We start from the raw sequence: 23,040 nt of genomic DNA, 5'->3' as shown, positions 1-23,040 counted from the left end.
TGGGGAGTTTGGCAAATTTCGGCTATGTGCCTGTTGGAATACCTTGGATGAAACATTTGGAACATGTGATGAAGGATTTTAATGAGAAGAAATGAATAAGTGTGATCACCCACACAGCTAGGATTTAAGGCTAGGGGTGTTTTAGGCACAACTAATACTGGGGGTTGGGAGAGATGGAATACCCACTAGGGTAAGCGGAAGGTGCGGGTGTCCTCCCCCAGCAAATTTTTAAGGTAAATGGTTCAAAATTGTGAGTTTTGCGGCTTTCTGAGGGTTATTTTATTAATCCTTACACAATTCTATAAGTAATATTTACCCAATTAAGTAAAATGGATTATATTTTTTTTAAATTTCTGAGCTCTGGGGGGGGGGGCGGGTTTCACCCAAAGCTTGCTGTGCCTCTGAGTGCGAAAACATAAGCTGACAGGAGAATTGAGTGGAGAGCAAGGTCAAGCCAATCTTAGGGTTGTTGTCAATCAATGATGTGACACTCTTCTTCTAAATTCTCGTTGATGTGGTGCTTGCAGTTTCCTCTCAGGCAATTTGATTGCAATGGGGACATTAATATGCAGCATTACACCGAATCATTTTTTTTTCCTTGTTGCTGGACAGCTGAATAATGGAAGTGCTATCATCCATACTTAATATAATTTTAGCTCTTAAATGCATGCCCTACACTTACCCTCTCTGAAATCTATGTCATCCCTGCCAGCCCTCTCTAAGAAAGCTTCGATGATGGGTGGGGATGCTGTTGCTGCTCCAGAAACAATCTGTTTGAAACTGGCCATATCTTCTTTGGTGATTCCAGGATGTTTTGCCAAGTAAAGCAGCAATGGTGGCACCAGGTACAAAATGGTAGGCTGGAAATGTGATTTATTATCAGTGAAAATGCTGATTATCAGTAAATTCAATCTATGTGAATGCAATTAAAGTTGCATTAGGTAAATAGTTGCAATACATATCTCCAATAGGTACTGCTTTGGTTGAAAACTGATTGGTATGCACTTCAAAGGAAAGGAATCTTGTACAACATTGTGTTGCCAGCAAAAAAATCATGCAGTTCTAGGGCATAAGCAGAATTTTGGAGTGCAATGGGGAGCCAGGCTCCCCCAACTTAAATGGTAATTTGTCTGAAAAGAGTGCGAAACCTGTAAATTAAGTACAATCAAAACAAAAACAGTTTAACTAAATTTTAGTTGTAGATAGTACTTAAAATGCTGTTTTCAGAGGCTATAATTTAAACAAATTTTCCTGGGGAGGGCCCTGGGGATCTCCCTGTTTCACTGGGGGATATTTCATAGCCCATATACATAACTTCAGCAGGGTTGCGGCCCCCCCCCAATATATAACTCTAGACTTCACCCATGTTCTAATGGTAGGACACATGCGATTGTAGTTAAATTGAATCCCATTATGTAATTCTCAAATAGGTATGTACTTTTGTTTTAAAATGTAAGAGTTAGAGAATATCTTGTTTGGCATATGATACTGAGAATTGTAAAAGGAAAAACTTATCCCAGGATTCCCACCAGGTTAAAAACTCCATTTATGCTGATGTTTCGAGCCAAGAGATGGAGCTCGAAACATCAGCAGATATGAAGTTTTTAACCTGGTGTAAATCCTAAGAATAGTTACCCTCATAATTCACCTGGAAAGCATCAAATATCATGGTAAAAGTCTATTTTCATTATCCTTGTGCAGGTTAGGTATAGGAGGTTAATGGCCACTCAGAACAAAGAACAATGGATGAGAAATAAGCAGGCATTTATAAAAATAAAAAAATGCTCTTGGTAATGAGAATAACTTTGCCGATAAATTAATTTTCCCCAACTTCTGCAAACTCTCTTCCTGGTGTTCCTAAGCCATTGCTAATGTCACACTACATAAGCCCCAAGCCTTTTCCATTTTCAACGATCATCTTCATCAAGAGCATTGATTGCAACTGGGTTTCATTTAATTATTTTCTCCTCAAAATCAAACGATGCAAGAGCTTAACCACAAAAATGTTTCAGGTGGGGCTGGTTTTGAGAGGGGCTAAATTTTGGGGAAGGGGTACACACACACAAAAATTTTGCACTAAATTATGTTGCTATGGTGAAATTTAAATGATTATATATAATCAACAAAATTTTTCAAATGATCATAGTACATACTGGAACTCAAGGATGAAATGGATATAAATAATGAATAATAAGTTGCTAAATTGTCAGTGTCTTGATTTGTTTTTCTTACACCCTTACCTTGTACTTTCTAATAGCACTTATGAAAGAGGCAGGTTCAAATTTTGGGACGAACACATTATGCCTCCCCATGTGTAGGCAAACGTTCATTATTCCATTCATTCCAAATATGTGATAGAGGGGAAGGACTCCAAGCACAACATCTTGGTACGATGGATCTGAAAATGAGCAGCAGGCTTAGATTCTTGATAACTTTTACACAACAGATGGATAGAAAGTATGCAGTTTTCACCAAAATAATTGAGTAATACTAAATACTACATACTGTAGCTTATTTTTCACATGGTACAAATATGTATTATCGATGGTCCTGATTTTTGAAGTAGAGATGATAGATGCTCTCCAGCTGATACATTATCACATGTGAACGTTACAAGAATAATAAATTCACTTGAATAATAATAATCATTATCATAATACTAAGCATTTGAAATTTTAAATATGCAATGAGTTGTATAGAGTAGTTGAGATTTAATGTCACGTTGAATATGTTCCTCATTGCGATATTGCAGGAGCCTTGATTTGTAAATGTGGTTTGCTAAATTACCATCCGAGTGTCGAGCCAGGACATCTGGGTGCTCAACCATGCACATGGAGGACACCAGACATTTGTGGGAAATCATGACACCTTTTGGAAGGCCCTCAGTACCACTTGAGAACGGAAGAACTACTGTGCTCCTTAAATTGATCGGCTCTGAAGTCTCGAGATCTGAAAAGGGCAAACACCACTATATTATGCTTGCTGGAGCTCAAGTAATTGATGTATATCATAACATTGGTTGGAAATACATATGTATATCAATTAAATAATCTACTAAGAATAACATGATGGTATTTTGAATAGCAGTCACTATTTCATTTTTTTACACAGAAAAATTTCTCATTGGAAAACAAAGGGTTCACTGGTTGACCCAATTATTTCTACTTCAATTTATTCATTCTGCATTGATTTTCAAATTACTTTCATTCCAATCAAAAATGCGTTTGCTTATTTCTTGAAGATTAAGAAATATATCAGGAAAATATTGTTGTATAGTAAAGTACTTTACTATTAGAGCATCTGGTTAGTGTAAGATCAGGGCTATTGAGTTGAGTTCCAATCTTTTGATTTAGAAAATGATGAATGCATGGTATAAATACACTATAAATTTTTCAACTATAAGCTTCCTTGACCAAGTATTGACTGAATTAGCTCAGTTTTCATACTTACTCTTGAACTGTGCAGGTCTTGAGATCAAGTCGGAATAGGGAATGAAACCTTTCACACTGATGTTACTGTTGGGACTCTGGACCACTATTATTTGCTTGCATGAAGGAGTATTCTTCTGCACCTCAACAGCATTTGCCAGATATTCATCAGATGTCACCAATACTTTTGCGTTTGCAGCAGTCATCTGTCTGTAAATTTCACCTGTTGGGTGATAATTTTAATTTGTAATTTAGTCACCACTAAATACACTTGAAATAAGTTTCAAACAGCCAGGACAGTGTAATTAATTCCAATGTTTAGAATACATCCTAGTAGGCCATTGTCAGCTCTGTTACCAGGAGATCCCTTTGTTCAAACTAATCGCCAGTTGTATGGAAATTATACAAATGAAGCATAGTCATTTTCACCATAATGGAGCAAATACATAATCATGAATATCTGAGCCTTTTTATGATACAGTGATGGTTCAATTTAATATAACAGTGCCTGCCTTAACCAGTCAATTCACAAATGAAATTATGCGGCATGATTATGGTTTACAGAAGGCAAATCAATTTTTTAGTGGAGAGATATTAAAAAAATTATATTTTGATATCTCTTCCACATCTCATCTACAAGTTTCCTCTCCGATATGATTTCAAAAAATAATTCTATGACAATCCACTATTAATCTTATCATTAATAAATAATGAAGTTGAAATGCTAGTTCGTTCATGTGGTTTTGTCCAATAATAGGAAATCCAAGTGCCAATGGAAGTATGTAATGAGGAATATTATATCCAAAATTGGTATTTGGTTGTCTTAGAAAATCATCATCAGGGAGGAAAGCAATGGAGAAACTATTTTCAGAGTTATTTGTCTTCTCTAAATTTAATTGGAATTTGTAATTTCTGACTTTTGACTTTCTTATATCCATGGGCATCTCCAGCGAGGGGCAGGTTGGGGAAGCTGCCTCCCCTAGAAGCAAAAATCGCAAAAGTCTTTAAGCAAAATCAGTACTGAATTGAAACAAAAGTATTCAACAAATTTTCTTTAAACCCACGAAAAATGATTTATATTAGTATAAGATATGTACCTAACTAAAATAAAACTATTTTTTCAAGGAAATAATCTCATAAATCCCATAGCTTGACCCCCCTAGATCATGGCTTGCCCCCCCCCCCCCTAGTTATGATCCTGGGTATGCCCTTGCTTATATCACCAATGGATTGAACTGAAATTGTCAATTGATAGTGTGATTTGTATTTAGAGGATGTCTGCCAGTGTAATTGTTATTCATTTACCCACTGTGAAGGAGGGGTTGGTTGCTGAGACGACCATCCCTGCCTCGATGGCTCCATGGAAGACGACAGGGTAGTCAGCACTATTGTGCAACATGAGACCCACCACGTCTCCTCGCTGCAGTCCTAGCCTTTCATCGCTAAGGAGTGAGCAAGCGAAGCGGCCGCACAGCTCACGAAGCTCCTTGTACGAATAGGAAATGCCTGACACCGTGCATGTCTGTATAAGAATGAGAGAGAGAAGGTATAAGAGGTCAGTGTAGTGAGTCAGCCATGATAAAATGAAAGGAGAATGGTAAGCAATAATGTAAAAGAGGGGTTGGAATTTTATTTTAGAAAGGACCGTGGAGTATAGTCACCAAGGGTGAAATTATCCATGAAATTATCATTTGGCTTCGCCAAAATTCGAATCCCATACATCCTGATTGTTGGTCAGATATACCAGGTGCACAGCTAGGAATTAAGGCTGGGAGGGTTTTAGGTACAACTAATACCGGAGGTGACTGAGTGTATGGAATGCCCACCAGAGTAAGCGGTAGTTGCGAGATTAATAAATTGCGGAATTTTAAGATCAATGGTTCAAAATGGTGAGTTTTATGGCTTTCTGAGGGATATTTTATTAATTCTATAACGATACCTGCACTGCACAAATGCTCAACAATCGCCCACCGAATCAAATCCATTCATCTAGTAGCCCTTATAGTACTAGATGAGCGGATTTTATTCAGTGGGCGATTGTTGAGCATTTGTGCATTGGAAGTATCGATACGTAATATCAATCCAATTAAGTAAAATGGATTTAACTTAAAAATTTCTCTGAGGTCTGGCAGGGGGTTTATTCCCCAAAAACCCCCTTGCTGTGCCACTGAGATATGCTACCAGTCACACCACCCAGCCACTTCCTTCCACGGTGATTCTCAGACTGGGTGTCCTGAACAAGATGTTCACATCTCAAGTCTACACTATGTAACAGGAGATGGAGGTCATACTTACTAACCCACTGTCAGAGAGAACACCCTATATTCTCCCTATATATTCTTTATTCACTCATGTTATTCAAATCACTGCATGAAATATGTGAATAATAAAATGAGGAATAAAATATCATTAATAGAAAGGTAACTTTGTATGCAGTCTTGAACATCAGTACAACCATAGCTTTGATTAACAGTACAGTAGCCAAAAGCAAGCCTCCAAGAAGTCTCCCAAAAGTAAGGCAAATCTCAGAGTGGGCTTACTGAACAAGATATTAACATCTTAAGTCCACTCTATGTAACAGAAGATGGAGGTCATGCTTACTAAGCCACTGTTGGCAAAAAGACCCTAGGGTACACAAATATTCTTTATTCAGCAACAGATGTGCTGACATGCAAATAATTAAGTGAGGAATAAAATGTTCAAATAAATAGAAAGGTAACTTCATATACAGTCTTGAGTATGGGTGCACCCAGTCCTTTGATTAATGGTGAATTAGCCGGAATCAAGCCTCTATGCAGTCTCCCATGAGTGCATGATCATAAAACATTCTCTATTGGTGAAGGTAGGTCTGTGTGGATCATTTCATGAATCATATTCTGACTGCCCTCTTCACCAAAATGAACTTTGCTCTTCAACTCACAGTAAAATCTAATCTATTTCATTCTGACTATACATCCTTATCTCATCCTCTGCTTCCCCTCATACCTTTCATGCAATTCTCTACCATGGTTTTCAGCCTATTTAATTATTGTTTTACCTTGTGCAAAATCGCTGTTTAACTACAAGGACATGGATAATGGAACAGGTGTCAATAGGTTAAAATTCAATACTCCCCCTTTACACTTTCGAAATGTTGGTTTTATTAATTGCTGATGAATGTCAAAACCTGGGTGAGAAGTTTTTATAGTGCGACAGTGGCGCCGACTCCATGGGGCCTGAGGGGGCCAGATCAAAAATTTGCTTTGGGTGTGAGGAAAAAATGTGTCAGGCTTGTCGATTTTCCCTGGAGTGTCAAGGTATCAAGATTCGAGTTATCAGGGTTCTAATGTTGATCTTATAACTCTTCAAAAATAATCACAAAATTTAAAACTCACTACTTATCAAATTTCCAGGGGCAAGGTCCCCGGTTTGGGCCCCCCCAATATTTTTTGTGAGTCAGCATCCCTGTAGTGCGACATATGCTATCAAGGGAAGGTTTGCAAGTGTTACCACCAAGCCATGTTCAAACTTTACATTATGATAGAAAATGAAAATTTAAGTTATACCTGTTTCTGCTGAAGTGTCTAATGTGCCTTAATATTTTCTAGATGATATCGATAGAAAATACTGGAGAAACGCCTAGATTTATGCAGCCCTAGCGACAAAAATACCGCAATACACATATTGGGCCCGTTCCATTCGTGCCCATTCACAATCAAGGAGAATCTTCTTCTTTTCCGTTGTTAGGCTCAAAGAAGAGCAGGCAATGGTGTGTACTGTCATATTATTGGGATTGCGGTACTGCTGTATCGTGGGTTGCACAATTCTAGGCGACGTTCCCCCAATTCCCCCCGTAATTTCGGTCGATAATATCAATAAATTTACTTTGCCTATTGCAGGGCCGGCCTTAGGTCGGGGCGACCGGGGCGACCGCCCCGGTTTAATATTTAGTTTAATATTTTAAGTGAAGGGCCCCGCACTGAAGGTTCGCCCTTAGCCCCGCACCTGCTAGGGCCGGCCCTGGCCTATTGAACACTCGAGCAGAAACACTTGTCTCTTAAAATTACATTTTACAACATACCCTGAAGTTTCGATGCGATTTGATGGTGAAATGACTGAAAAATGTGATTATTTTCATCACGTCTCTTGCCACGTTCAGTTGATGGTTTTTCATTTGGGAGGGATTTTGGGTTTGCGGCTTTTTTGAAAATGTTCTCGGATCGATTTCTAATTGTGCTACGGAGAGTTGAATCAATACGCTAAAAAGATCAAGTCGATTGTTCAAACATTTATTGATTGTCATTTAGGGGTTTCTCAAGAGCACTTAATTATTATTTTTAAATTGACCAAATAACATAATTCATACGGTTAAAAAAGAAAGATTACAGGCAGGGATGCCGACTTACAAAAAATATTGGGGGGCCCAATCCGGGATCTTGTCCCGGGAAACTTTATAAGTAGCGAGTTTTAAATTTTTTAAAGAATTTTACAAGGTTCATATGATCAACATTAGAATCCTCATAACTCAGATTTCGATATCTGGACACTCGGGGGAAAATCGACAAACCTGACACATTTTTTCCTCACACCCATAACGAATTTTTGAGGGGGCTCGGACCCCCTCAGTCCCCATGGAGTCGGCGCCACTGATTACAGGTCTTTGGCAAGGCCATAGCCAGGGGGGGGATCAAGGGGGATTGATCCCCCTCCCCCCCGAAATGAAAAAAAATTAAATAGATATTATATGTTCGCTTGGTGCTCACACGACGATATTATATAGCGTCGCAGAGACATCTAGTAGTCCAATGCGACTTAAGTCAATAATTATGTAAGCGAATTTGTAGGTGCAGTGTATGTAGATGTAGTGAAGTGTGTGAAATAATAGTGCTGTGAATTAGTAGAGAGGTGAGTGACTTATGAGCCTCCTGAGGGACCGCAGAATTGACATCGACACCGAGGAGTTAATTCATTGGCTCGCTGCAAAGAAAGCTAGAAGGCTAAATTCAATTTTATAATAATATTTTTATATTTTCCTTTAAGTGTAAATATGTATATTTAACCGTATACGCTATTTTATTTATCTTATAAAAATAATTTCATGTTTGCCAACTATTCCATAAACCCCCCCGAAAATATTTTCTGGCTACGGCCTTGGTCTTTGGGATCAATATTCACTCCGGTTTCAAGTCAAAGGAACTGTTTTCGAGGAATAAAGTATCTTAGCGACCATCATTCGCACTCCCCGGGGGAATGGTGGGTGTGTGAGCATATATATGAGTGTTAATGATTGGAAGAGGCCCTCTGTTGGGATTTTGACTCACTCACCACGGCCCTCCTGTCCGGCCACTCCCCAACCCGCTGCCACAGGTACTCTGTGATCGTCTTCTGCACCACGTCGATGCCCGTGTGAGGAGATATGACCACGATGCCCTCTTCTGGCGACTGCCGCGTACTCAGCTTCGCCTCGACCCTCTGCCCAGACGAGCAGGCCCTGGCAGCGATTACGCAAGGACGGAGCCCCAGGACCATCCGACCTACCGACGGCAGGGCCCTCTGCATCATGACGCTCGACACCTGCGAGAATAGTAAAAAAAATAATCTTTAGTGCATTTTTTAATTATTCTATGGAAATGGGAGACAGTCAGGCACGGAGCCAGGGTTGGGGGCTTTGGGGGATTATAGCCTGGAGGAGAACAATATTTCATAAAAGATTGTTCTTTTAATATTCGCTTATTAATCGCTATTGGGGAAGGATGTCACTATCCCGTTGCCCTTGGCATTTCTCATAACTCATTGGTGCAAGAGTATGAACCCACTAAAATTATGAATCATAACAAGCCTGCCAGCAATCAAGGAAGAAATACTGAAGGTTAAGGTGTTTTAGGCCTTGTTGATTGATTTCTCAGCCCTTCATGTCGCTGCTAAAAGTCGTCGCCATTAATAATTCAGATATATTTGTGTCCAAAAACCTTCGGTTACTTCGTGGTTTCTAAATCTCTTGGAAAAAAGTCTTTTAATGAGGTAATGAAATAGTATAAGGCACAGATAAACTGCGTCACGCTGAGAAAATGATTTTTTTTTCATTTTAGCGTCGACGCTCTTTGAAACGCCAACGCTGGGGTCAGACATATGGTGTCAGTAATCGTAAAATATATCAGTCGTTTTTTAAGATCATTTACATTCAACTGTTAGCTGTGGAAAGTGAGCGCAAGGCACCACAAAGACAGTTGTACTTCACACACACTGTCTACACGTACCATTTGAACTTAATAATCCACTTCTATGGCAGTTAATCGCGATGTGTAAACCAGGATAGAGAGAAGTTGAAGAATTCAACTTTGAACACGGTCGGAATTTATTGACGATTTATTAACTACAAAAAGTAAGACTTTAGCAAAGGATTTCTATTTTTAATTTCTTGCTGATGAGGGAGCATACCTGAACCAAAATTAAATCACATTTTCTCTTAAGTCACGTGAAACGAAAATATTCTTCTTTCCTTTTTCGCTTGCTACATCAATGTTTCCCTTTCTTTCGCCTGGAGGAAAATAGTTTTATTATTTTGACAAAGCAACCAAATAACAAAGTGAATACCTATAATCTGAATTATGATTTAATGTTCAAATATTGACTTCTATTTTAAAATCTTACCCTATTCGTGTATTGTACCGAATACCTCTTTCCTCATTGATTTCCTTAGATTGTTTTCAGCGCTTATAAAAAATACAGAATTCGTGTAGACGGATCGTTCGACTGTGTGGTTTCTTGGCCATTGTGCTCTGGAAAATTCAGATTACCAATCTTAATCCGGTATTTGATTTTTATTCTGGCATGAAAAAGTGTAGTCTCTAAGGTGGTATGCTAGTGTTATGCAGCTTCTTATGGGTTGAAGGGGATCCAGGCTCCGCGAAGGCGTGAAAATATGTGCCAGTTCTTTTTACTGTCTCGTGTTTTGTATTAAGTGCCATAATTTCATAACTTACCTCTTTTGGAGTGCATTTAAGAATACTTATTCGATGAACCTCGTCCACCCAGAGTTATTTGATGGCTACGTCACTCTCAGATAAGCATATGCATTGTGAATAGGATTGCTTTAGATGTCGCATGCCTCCCTCTCAGCCGGTCTTTTTTGGCGACGGATTGCACGCGAAAAACTTAAGGTAATTATCACAGTAAGACGAGTAGACCCTCTTCAACATTTGCCTGTACCTCAAAGATTAAAAAAATTACATATGAGAAATTAATGAAAAGGTTGAGGTGAAATTTTTTAAATATTAGATACAGGCATGTAGGCAATCCTCAACTTTATACGTTTGCCCTAGATATTTCAAGGGGATAACTTAAGGTAAAAGCGAGTAAACTGTCATCAGAGAAATTATACACAAAGATATTGTAATGCCCGCCTTGCAACCATCATCAGGTACTGTACGTGTTGATGATTGCAAGCCAATTGAAACACGTGCAGTAGAATTGGAAGATTAAAATTAAGTGGACAGTGCGATATCTTTGTGTATCATTTAATATGCTGTTCCACGATATATTTCTAGAAAAAAAGCTGACTTAGTCACCAGAAAAGACAGATCAAGCGGTAGGTAGGCGTCCTTTCAGTTTGAGTATCCGCCGCCGCAATCCGGAACTTATCTGCACAGTAGTGATATTTGAGATAGGGGACATCATTTTTTTATTCTCTCGTAAAAAATCTAAGTTGTATGAAGATTTTCCGTTTTATTTTCTATATAAATTTTTTCTCGGGTCTCCTGCTATTATAGCGATTCGTTTCGCAAAGTTCAGGCCGCTATCTCAGTTGTCCTCAGGGTACCGCACAAAAATTGGCCGACTTTCATGCCCTGATTTTCCGGCTGTGTTAGCTTGTAGCTTGCATTTCCAGCTGTCGCCAGTATCGCGCGTCTTGTTGCTCCGTTCTTTTTCAATTATCTTCAGCATCGATTTCCACTAAGGAAAAGTGGTGTCTCTCCATTAATTTTCTTATTCTGATTTCTGTTGCCTCCGTTAAGCTGCACTCGCAAAAACCGGGGGCACGAAATCTTCGTATCGGAAATTCCCGCCCGCGCGACTTCCAAGTTGTCTCTTGTTTTGCTAAGTCGGTCGTGTAAACAGGAGATAAATTTCTCGGGAAAGATAATGGTCGCTAAATCAAAGCTTTCTCATGAGGAGCTTGCCCTGTAAAACCACCGTCGCACGGCTTTTAAGTCTTGCTGCAAATGCGCGACCCCTAACAACTGGAAAAAAGCCATGAATTACTATTCAGGGAAAAAATGAGGATTAATACGCGGCGCGTATTCACGCTATCACCCGCAAGCGCATTTGAAGAGCGAAAATTCCAAAATTTGGGAGGGACCGGTTCGAATCTTAGTCAAGCCAAATGGTTTTTCCTTTGTGGAATTATCACACCTAAAGGGAGAGTTTGAACACAGGTAATAAGAGTTGATATTGGGTCCAGCTTCCTCAATGGTGTGGTGCCTATCTTCGAATCCTATAACCGATGGTACAGCAAAATCATCGGCGGAGGGATGAATATGCGCGAACGGCCATATGTTTTATTTTTTATAGTGCTTTTTTATTATTAAAACTTAGAAGCCCAAGCCGGAGTATACCTAGAAGTTTATTTTCTGCCAGGGATCCGAGCCCGAGCAAAATCGCATTTGATTCCGTGGAAAAGTATTACGTGTGTTTTTCTCGGGGCCGAACTATTTAGCCTCTTCCTTTAGCAATCTAGTCTTCTTGTATGGAAGGAGCTGTCATTCAGTGGCTCCTTAATGTAAGTACTATGGGGGAAAAAAGTATCCCAACAAAGTTTGTGCCGCCACTATCGCTCCGCGGAATAGTGGGTTTCCTTTCCAGTGGGTTGTTATTCTTTGGTCTGTGAGGGAAATTCAAACAAGGCAAACCATTTCCTATCTCCGTCGTCCAAATACGCGACCGACTACTGAGTCCCCCGCAACCCAGAGCATGATTCGCGATGAACTCCGTAGAATTGAGGCGCATTCGACGGCATCATGTGCGCACAATGGGAACGCTCCTCTGAATTTTCCTTCGCCTATCTCAACGATACGGCAAAAATCACTGCCCACGTATTTGAATGAAGTTGATTTTGAAGGAGCTTTAGCTTTTCCGGAAGGACTGACGAGCACATTGCCAGAACGCGCTTTTCTTGCGATCGAGAAGGATATGTTCCTATCTTGATTTAAGATGCCTTTGTCAGCAGGCGAAAGGGGGAAAAGTAGTCAGCTTGTTGGAGGCAGGCTTAACAGTAGCGGAAACATAGCGAAGGATGAATAAAAATTGAAGTACCGTGTACTACTCGGAGAAACGCAACAGGGAGGGTAATGAGGTATTGAACAATCGGAGAAGACCTCCACCTGATTTCCATCTGAGAAGTGACCGATTAGGACCGAGGTGTACAAACGCAGATGTTGATACTGACATCGAAGTGCTGCTGAGATTTCGAATTTTATAACAGGAGAGATATTGTCCCAAGCGAAGTGTGAATTCATTGGAGTATATTTTTCGTCCTTTTTTCCTCCATTATTTTTGTTCATATTAATTTAGATATCTATTTGATCCTTACATATTGTCACAAGTAAGCAAAATGTCATGCATTTTTTTGATTTAAAAATATTGGTTTTCAAATAAATTGGAAAGAAAGTGGGGTATCAAACTGCAGAAAATAAATGTTTTTTTCCACTGACTAGGGGAAAAAAATGTTAGTTTTGTTTTACGATTTATGGAATTTACCTAGAAAAATTGTGTGTCGTCAATTAAACTTGTAGCAATCATGTGCATATGATTGAGAAAATTTTCAGTCGCAATTGACGCACTAATACCTTTTAAAGTGATAATGGAGAACTTGCACATTTTTTGAAAAAAATAGAGGAGATACAGGACGTTGAATCTTGCACAACGCAAAAAACCCGAGGGCTAGGTAACGCTTCGTTCCCGAGATAAAAATTCTCAAAGTTCTCGAAAATCCAATGGCGCGAAAAACGGCGTTCGAAAGGGGGCGTGGTCGTTTCCATGGGTCTGACGTCATATATGCCGTTCCGAGTACTCCGAGGTAGTACTGCAGCGGGGGCCGCCGTTCCGGCCGCTTCCTCCGGGACTCTGGGCGGCACTAACGGGGAAAAGGTGCACGGGCGGAGTTTTGGGGAGGGCAGCGGAGCCTTATATGGTAATGAAATGTAACTTAAATGGCAAATTGTCAGAAAAATTGCGTAAAATTTATGCCAATAAAATAGCTACAGGATTGATAAATTTAGAAAATAAGATAATTAAGAAGTGTGATTAGTTATTGCAATTTAATGAGTCAGTGAGAGCTTGTCTATTATTATAGCAATACTTGTAAATAAAAGCATTAAAAACATTCTACAAACCTCTGAAATCAGTATTTTACCATAAGTTTAGAAGCACCTCATATTTTCTCTGGTAACTCATATTTTCATATTCACATTACTTACATTTTGCCCTCCATAATCCAACCATTCCAATTATGGAATACAGAGATAGGTTGTTAACATAGACAGTTGACTTCTGGTGAAATTTAAATGGATTAAGGTTTTAAAAGAAATTGTAAAGTAAAATCCATTAAAACATTTTATTGAAATCAAAGGGCTTTAATTAACAGTGGGAATATATTTTTTCTCCAGAGTTCTCTGGCCCAGTCAACCAGTGTCTTCGCTAAATTTGTATAATAATTGACATTTTTAATTTCAATTTTGGAAATGACTTCGTACTTAGGGTCAGCAACGCACAATATTCCTATTTCCTTCCCATAAAACAACATTTGGAGTTGCAGTTTTGCATGGCATCTACCGCCCACTTTCCCACATTTGCTAATATAATTCTTGCATGTTTCAGATGTGGGACACTTCACCTTTACCACATATTCAGAACTAATCAGGCGATGCCACAAATTCAGGGAGTTCAGCTTTCAATAAAAGTCCTGTATTTTCAAAACTAACACCCAACTCTCGTCTTAATGACTTAATTACATCACCTTCTAGGTCTTTCCCCCTCTCCATTGGCCCTGTGATTTTAAATGGTCGAGCACCCAACAGCAGCTCTGCCAGGGCACCATCACCATCCATCTTATAGTTACCCTCTGTATAAATAATTGAGGCACCCAATCGTGCATGCCTCAACTTATGCCACAGGTGACATGATGCCTGCCCAACAGTCAATGATGATGCTTGTAAACAAAGGGGCAGGGTCATTTTTGACTTAGCAAATTGAATAAAGTCCTCATAGAGCTCCTGTAGGCTTTCGCGGTGTGGTGAGGATTCAGCAGACAGGTTTTCGGAGTTCCTACCGCGTAGATTCATTTCTGCAGACGACAATTTCGCCGGTATTGCAGAAGGCTTCTTGCACCGGCCTCCGACGGGGTGTTTAAGAGACGGGCGATACCACGGATCTCCACTTCATTGACCTGAAGAAGCCTGCTGTAATGCCGGTGAAACTGTCGTCTGCAGAGATGAATCTACGCGGTAATAACTCCGAAAACCTGTCAGCTGAATCCTCATAGAGCTTATGGGTCAAATTTTGAGTTTTAAATAAAATGCCCAAATAAAATAAGTCCAACTGCTCAAGGGAGTGAGAGGGAGAGTTGTAAGCCAACAGAACACATTGATTGTTATTTTCCCTGCAGTCCATCTATACCCGGTCCTTGAAATCACCAATTCCAAGAATTGGGTCCACAGGCTTCAAATTTCCTAGATCAGTGGCCATAAGGAGTTGGTTTCTCACACCAGACAAAGGTGGTTTGCGCTCAACTTCAGTTGGGGAAGGCTCTAAGCTCTTGTTGTGGAGCCACACTAGGAAAGCCAAGGAAGGCATGCTTGCATCCCCCTTAAAACATGAAGTGGTAAACATTGCATCATTAGTCATCTTCCAGAAAAATAATTCACATTGTTTAGGTATCAGTGGTCACCATAGATTTAGTTCTGGGACGTTGTTGAGTGAACTTAAACGTATTTTTCGCCGTGTAGCATATTTAGCCCTGAAGGTCTTTTTTTTAGAGTAGAGAGTAGGGAAGGGTGTAGATATAATGGTGGGTTGGTCAATAAAAGGGTAAATTCAGATGTTCTCACAGGTAAAAGTTCTTCAAGAAATGAGAATAGAGTGAAAGAAAGAAAAATCACCCTGTCATAATGAGCATTACCAATTTACAATAATACAGGTTATAACTTTAAGCATGAGAAACATCAGTTGAATCATAATATCAAAGGCAGTCAAGGTTAAAGTATGGTGAGACAATAAAATCTGCAGAACCATGAAGTAGGGATATAGAGCCTAAAAATAGTCTAATCGACAAGAGCGAATCAAAAACAGTCCCAAAATCGCAATAATACTAGTTTCAAAGTAATCACCCTGACATTAATTAATGGCCGTAGTTTAAGGAATTAAATTCCCGAATTCTACCATTTAATTTATAGGACGAAGTAAAATGTTATTATGGGAACATATAGTTGACTAACAGATGAAGATTTAGATGGTAAAATCTTCCCAAAATCGTTCATTGTTCATCGAAAAGATAGAATTAATCGAACTGGAGGCGGAGTATTTATAGCTGTAAATAATTCAATCGTCAGATAAGCGGAAACCATAACTGAGACCAGCGTTTAATCTGTGTGGTATTCAAATAAATATCTTAAATCTAAAAATATAGTAGTAGCTAGTACTAAAGAGCGCCAAACACAGATTTAACGTCAAAGTTAGATTTTGAAACCCAAATAAACAGCATAGCATCCAAGTATCCTGAAAGAAACTTGATTTTTGGTGAAGATTTCAACGCACCTTCTAAGGATTAGGAGACGTATAGCTTCATTCCTGGTGGGGGAGATTAATTGATTTGCGAGGCGTCATTACACATTTTTACATAAAATTCATTGTTTCAAAGAGCATCCGCACCCAACAGAGGAGACAGTATTCTTGATTTATTAGCGACAAGTGTACCTCATCAGGTAATAAACGTGAGAACCGCCGAAGGAATAAGTGACCATAGGGTAGTAACTGCAAAGGTTTCTCTAAATTACACTGAAATGTTCAAGAAAGAACGTAAAGTTTTCCTTTTTAAGAGCTGATTCTGATGCGTTTAAGAGTCATCTGAAAAATGATTTCCCCGCGTTATAAGTAATTACTTGAACCTAAGATTATTGCAATTATAAAATTTTACGATTTCATAGGTAGCTTTCGTTACAGAATAGCGTTAAAATATTATGTGAAAATAAATGAAGGTATTAGAGAACCTGATGAATTTGGGAAAAGGTTAACTGTAAGGTTATTTTTGAGCCTTTTTTTAAATTTCAGTGCAGCGTCCAGGAAAGCATTTTCTAAATATATGAGAGAACTTTACTACACTTTAAAATTTACTAGCTTTACACCTGAAATGATCACTTTTCACAGTATGTTTTAATGCGAAAATCTAATTTTCATTAACTTTTGTCTTGTTTTTAAAAGAGAGAATCGAGAAAAAATCTTTTTCGTGCATGCAGTTTCCTAAAATTTTCCGAAGAGGACTACCGAATTCCCCGGTAAGGAGTAAGGATTGCCCCACCATAAGCCCTTCTCAAGGGCTCTCAATCTACCCAGACCGCCCCTGGATTCGTCAAGCTTTCTTGGAAATATTTGTGGATGACATAGCAAGAGAGAGGTAATACTCCGCATACGAAATGCCATACCCTTGATATGTAACGAGTAAATAAGATTCAGCGCAGAAATACTGTGTACGTTAAATTAATAGAATACAAAGAAAATACACGCAGTTAAAAAAATACTGCTAAATCCGTAAAGAAAGCGATATACAAATTATCAGAAATAAATTAGAATTGAAGCCGTTAGATATTCGAAGGCTACGCTAATGGCTTATATTGCTTGAGCAATTAAAAATAAATATCATTCAGTGTAACATAAAAAACATAAAAAGAGAATCTCTTTGCCATTTCATGACCAATAGAAATCATTAAGGAAGAAAGATGTTTTGCCTAACGGAAAGGTGTAGTAATTAGTTTTTTTACCTAGTTAAAAAGGACTAAAATAGGTGATAGGTGGTACTTTGTACACGCATTTGGGGTTATCTATCGTATTAATTACGGGTGGCATTTAGGGGGGCAGTGGGTCAAGGCGATTTTCACCCCATCTCATGTGGGGTACAGGGTCGTACTGGCAAATATTACAATATTTTTCCGCGAGAAACAGTGCAAAATTGCGATCTAAGTAATCGAAAATAAAAGTGTATAACTAATATTAAATAAAAATAATTAAATAAAATTGTTTTTTAATACTTACCGTGCCGACCTTAGTACTGTAGATCTTTCTCTCAGTATTGGCCGCTTCCAATAATTTTGTGTTATTTATTAAGAACTAACCGTTGATGCGAGAAATAGGTGTTTGGTATCCCTTTAATGAATGAATTTTCCTTTTTTTCATTTATTTATTTAGAGGCTAGTGCCATTTTGTTAAAAAATAGCAAACTACGATTTTTTAAAAGACGGATGAAGTAATATGACGCCTGTAGCAAAAATCTTATTGATTTCACAAAAAAATTAATTTTTCTATCGTTTTTTTCATTTGTTTATTTAGAGGTTAGCACTACTAGGTTGAAAAATGGCAGGCTACGATTTTCAAGAGACGGATGGCGTAAAATTACGTAGGTACCAAAAATCGAAGGATTTTACGAGGCGTAATATTACGCCCTTAGCACCCAAAGTGTTAATAAATCCAACGCAATGAAGCATAATGTAACGTATTGATATGAAAATTTTCAGATGCCACCAATGTGAAGCAAACATTCAGGCCGTTTATTCATTATTTCGTATTTAAATATGTACAGCAAGAGTATTATGAGTCTATCAGGTGAAAGATACTGCAAGCATTGGCGTATTCATTGAGTTTAAATACTAAAACTTACCGAATATATCGTACGGGATGATTCTGGATCAGATGCGTCTGGTCTTCTCAATTCCGCTGTCCTGGTGAAAGTGACTTGGAAATGCTGTGAGCCTCTGCTTATATAGCATTGTGAGCTACCGTGGACCCACCAAAGAGGGGAAATCGGAAGACATCATCCCTCACGGATGTTAGTATCACCCATGTCTCACCCATGTGTCACGTGTCCCATGATGATTTGCGCCAATAAATATTTATAAAATGACCTCTAGAACGAGCATAATAATTTCGGATCACTCCGAAAAAGACCGGACGAATAAAAGATATCCGATTCTCAATACTCAGTATTTACGGTCTTTTAAGAAAAAACGTCGTATCATCGCTAAGATTGACGTGAGTGTTTGTTGACACACGCGCGGTATTGCATCCGCTGTGACTACAATTGCTATTGACGCTTTTTTGTGCCCGTGAAAATTCTTTATTTGCGCAAATCCACTGCCGACGCATGTATGGTTGGACAAACATTCAGGGGCTAAGACTTCCGGTCTCTGGTCGTCGGCGTTTCCTAATGCGTGCTCCCCTGTTAAACACCCTAGACGTGCCTCGCAGGTTATTATGTAGATGCAGCTGTAGCTGTAATGTAATCGGCGCGGCGCCCTTGAGCCTCTCTCTGGCGCAGACTGTAGTCCAGCAGGACTGAACTTACGCGGCACATCCTACCCCCTATATTTTTGGCGGAATCGTGAGTTTCTCTTGATTAAAAATTCAGTGCTTATGTACCCACAATGGCGCATTAAAATTTAGCTTGCATAGAATAATCTTGCTGCTAACTTATGAATTCAAAATATAAAAGAGTGCTGCACATTGGAATCAAATTGATTTCAACCGAGTTGTTTCAGAATAGTTTGAGAATTTTGTTGATCGCAGGAAATTACAGCTTATTATAATGTAATCGCTGAGAAGTGGCTTAGCTTTATTCAAGCCTAGATAGTGCGTGAACCATCCAGATAACTTTTGCTATGAATACGGTGAAATTACTTTTAAGGCTCAAAGGTGGAAAATTACTCCCTTTTTCAGACATAAGCTTTTTTTTGACTGCTTGTTGGGTGGCCAAGATAAAGGATGGGCTCCCCATGGGTTGTGAGGCACCAGTGTAGGGTTTTCACTTGTTGGACTAAGGGAAAACATCATAAGGAATTTACCATTCCCATGATTTGGCGGATCCTTCTTCAGACTGTTATTTTTGTTGAAAAAATGAAACGAATCACACTGAAGTCAAAACTCACAGTAAAATATCCAGACAACTTTGAATCAGCGGTACTAATGTTCCCTCACTCGAAAATGTACAAGAGCCGGAACCAATGGAGTATGTTAGTCTTAGCGAAGATTCAGAAAATAATCAAGAACGTGATAAGGAAGGATTCGGAAACTCGGAGGACCCAAATTTTGGAGCGAGTACATCTGATGGACCTCATTTTATAGTGCAAGAGAATTTAAATGATCAAGTGCACGGTTTAAATTTTATCAAAAAAGTATGGTGAAATATTAGGACCACGATTGGTCCTATGATTGGTTGGAAATTGCTGGATCCACATACGAAACTTTTAATGTTTCGATCTCGCCATGACAAATTAGAATTGATTTTTTCTCTAGAAAACCATTTGATTTTTGCAATGACGTTCTCTCCGTTATGGATACTCTTAATGGAAATCTTACTCGTTCGTTTTGAATTCAACACAGATGATTATGTTTGTTCATTTACTCTTCCTAGGTTATATAAAAGACTAATCTCTTACATAATGGCAATGAGCTCCCATTGATACTGCTAACTCATAAAAATGAAATGAAAGAATGTTACGAGAATATGCAGTAACTTTTAGAAAAAAATCACCACCAAAAATATAGAAAAGAATTATTACTTGAAAGAAAAATTGTCATAAACATAAAAAACTCGTTCCTGGATCCAAAAATGTCCATTGTCAGCCTTTGGTCGATCCAAAAAATATTCTTTTTCCACCTCTGCATATGAAATAAGGACTTTTTCAATTTTGTGAAAGCAATGGAAAAAAATAGTGCTGATTTCTCTTATTTGGAACAAAAATTCCTTCAATTAAGTGAGGCAAAGATCAAAGAAGGAATATGTATTGAGCCACAGATTAGGGAAGCGCTGAAGGATTAGGAATTTCGACAGCAATTAAGGTCAACGGAAAAAGCGCTTGGAACGCATTCAGAAATGTATCTGGGCATTCTTTAGGAAATATCATGGCTGAAAATTATCATGATCTGGTGGCTAATATAATTAATTGTACCAAAAAATGAGCTGCAATATGATTTAAAAAATATAATTTCTCGACTCACACCTTGCCTTTTTCAGTGGGCGTTTCAACCAAGATGTTTTACATTTGGAAAAATAGTACCTAGGAAATTTCAGCAACATCTTAGCATATTACTGATGAACACTTAATACGGACTTACCAGATGCTAAACATTCGAGAAAATCCTATGAAAGTGCCATTTTTCACATTTTTTAAAAATCACGATTTATATGCTTAAATATCCTTGAACCCTTATTTAATTCGGTTGTACTAAAGAAACTAGACGTGATAGAAAACATCTGAGCCCAGATTTGGAATCAGGACGAAGAGCACATGTAGGATGACCCAGCAAAATCTCTAGTACCGAAAAAAAAGTTTTTGTTGACTATTGAATTTTATTACGAGTGCCAGTGTAGGTGCGAAGAAGGAACGGAAAGGAGGGTTAGAGGGATATAGCGGGTGAAAGGATGGCACAATTCCTAAGGATATCGAATGCGCCAACACTCTAGAGAGGAGTACGAAATACGTTCGAACCTCGGTCTGAGGCAGGCAAATTCACCGCCACGACCTCGGTGGCTGAAAAAAGACCGTATTTGAATTTCCCTCGTCTCATTCCAAGGATTATATACCGTTAGAAAGGGAATCCATTCTCCTGCGAAGCGATGGTGGCGGCACAAACTCTGTTGGGATACTTTTTTCCCCCATAGTACGTTTTGGGATTAGGAAATGATTTTATAAAAAACAGCAAAATCACTGGGTTTCTCGCAACCCGCACATGAAAATACCACGGACTTCAAAGTGTTAAAAGTTTGTGATTGCCTCGATAGCTGAAACATTTGAGCCTTCAAAATATGTTATAAATATTGACCAGTATCTAAGGACTGAAGCCACGAATTCTCCTCCTTGTTCAACTCCGATCAAGTAATTCATTAATTGCGTTGTAAATAAACGTTATTGCGTTCTTCCACAGGAGTATCTATCCGACGGATATGAGATCCAGACATGTAAATTCAGCAAGTAACGTCATGAGGATAAATTTTCGATCATGTAAGCGAAGGACGTTAGCTTCAATTCTATTATTTAATGTGACATTACATGAAAGTCTAGCTCGGGAGGGTGTGAACATGTCACCGGAAGATACCCAAAAGTGTACGGGTACCGCATTATTATTAGACTCACGAGGCGTGTTCACACAAAAAAAGGGATTTTAGATATTTATTTATTAAATATATTGGTTCATTTGTCTACATTAATGTTGTCATCTCAAAAATATTCTCCATTAGATATTCATTGGATTAGATACTCATCACCATTTCTTTCACTTTTTCCACTTTTTCATTGGTTTTTGATGTGCTAAAGCGTCTGGAGCGCTCGCCATCTTTAACGTATTCACGGCCATCTTGGAAACGCGCGTAACTTTGGTCTATAAATATAAGTTTCAGTCAAAATTGATTTACTAGCGCATATTTTATGGAAGCCGTCTCATAAAATATTGGTAGTATCAATCACAATCTTAACGGAGGCCGTTAAAAAAAATCACGCACACCACCGGTGCACAAACAGCTGTGTTCATGTGACACTTTCCAAAGCTTTGTTTTTTATCCGCCACTTCGCTTGAATTCGCGAATATAAAGAGGCGTATCTCTCTGTTTACGTGTGACATGATCGAAGAACACCACACCACGTAGCGCCCGAAGGGTGTGTTTTTCGTTATCCTTCGGCAGTTGTCAGGGTGGTTGAGGGGGCCAAGCCTCTTACCTGTACCCCTCCCTCCTCTCACACCCATCTGGAGAGAATTATCATTCATTGCGCAAAGAGATAGATGCTGGCGAGATAGCGGGCCAATCTTATCAGTATTTGTGTCATTTGTAGAGGGAATGGAGCAGAACGAGACCTTATCCATATTTCATTCTCGTTTGACGCGAACTGCATCACCTTTGGACCTACTTTTCACGTCTTTGTATATCACGTGACGTGAAATTCTCGGGCGATAAAATACTTGCGCCAGATAAAAATCGTTATCGGTTCACAATCAACTCATCTTTTCCTCTCCGCGCGAGCGCTAGCTATCGAGAAATATTGAAACATAGCGACGCCGATTTGAATTTTTTGTACGGACGGACTTTGTTGTGGTTATTCTTTGTCTCCACGTGTATGGATGGATATTTGATCATAATAGGCTTGAATGTGTTGCTAAGGCAAATATTTGTATCGAGAAAAGATTGGCGCTGTGGGTGGAGATCTTTCTGGTTTTACACCGGGTCACGTTCGAAATTTCTTCATCCAATGTTTCGACGGGCGACTTCATGAAATCAACACGTTCATTACGGAACTGAATGTCTTTCCACGAGTTTAGACTGTGATGTGACGCACTGATGGGTGACGGGTATACTTGAGACGAAATGTGAGGGGCTTTA

At 38.9% G+C, this 23,040-nt stretch overlaps 1 protein-coding gene across 1 annotated transcript in view; it reads right to left on the bottom strand.

The window, feature by feature from the left end:
* The window catches only part of LOC124154441 (4-coumarate--CoA ligase-like), a 46,547-nt gene that overhangs the window by 8,673 nt on the left and 14,834 nt on the right, over positions 1-23,040 (bottom strand). The window contains exons 2-7 of the mRNA XM_046528159.1: positions 8,733-8,981; positions 4,734-4,950; positions 3,451-3,651; positions 2,788-2,949; positions 2,241-2,398; positions 683-860 (exon numbers count right to left, since the gene is read on the bottom strand). Of these exons, the coding sequence (XP_046384115.1) occupies positions 683-860; positions 2,241-2,398; positions 2,788-2,949; positions 3,451-3,651; positions 4,734-4,950; positions 8,733-8,969 (1,153 nt within the window). The 5' untranslated portion in view covers positions 8,970-8,981. The remainder of the gene's footprint in view (positions 1-682; positions 861-2,240; positions 2,399-2,787; positions 2,950-3,450; positions 3,652-4,733; positions 4,951-8,732; positions 8,982-23,040) is intronic.

Source organism: Ischnura elegans, chromosome 2 (genome assembly GCF_921293095.1).
Source record: "Ischnura elegans chromosome 2, ioIscEleg1.1, whole genome shotgun sequence".
Classification (NCBI taxonomy): domain Eukaryota; kingdom Metazoa; phylum Arthropoda; class Insecta; order Odonata; family Coenagrionidae; genus Ischnura; species Ischnura elegans.
The sequence above is the reverse complement of the archived record's forward strand: the minus strand, read 5'-3'. Positions and strand labels throughout refer to the sequence as shown.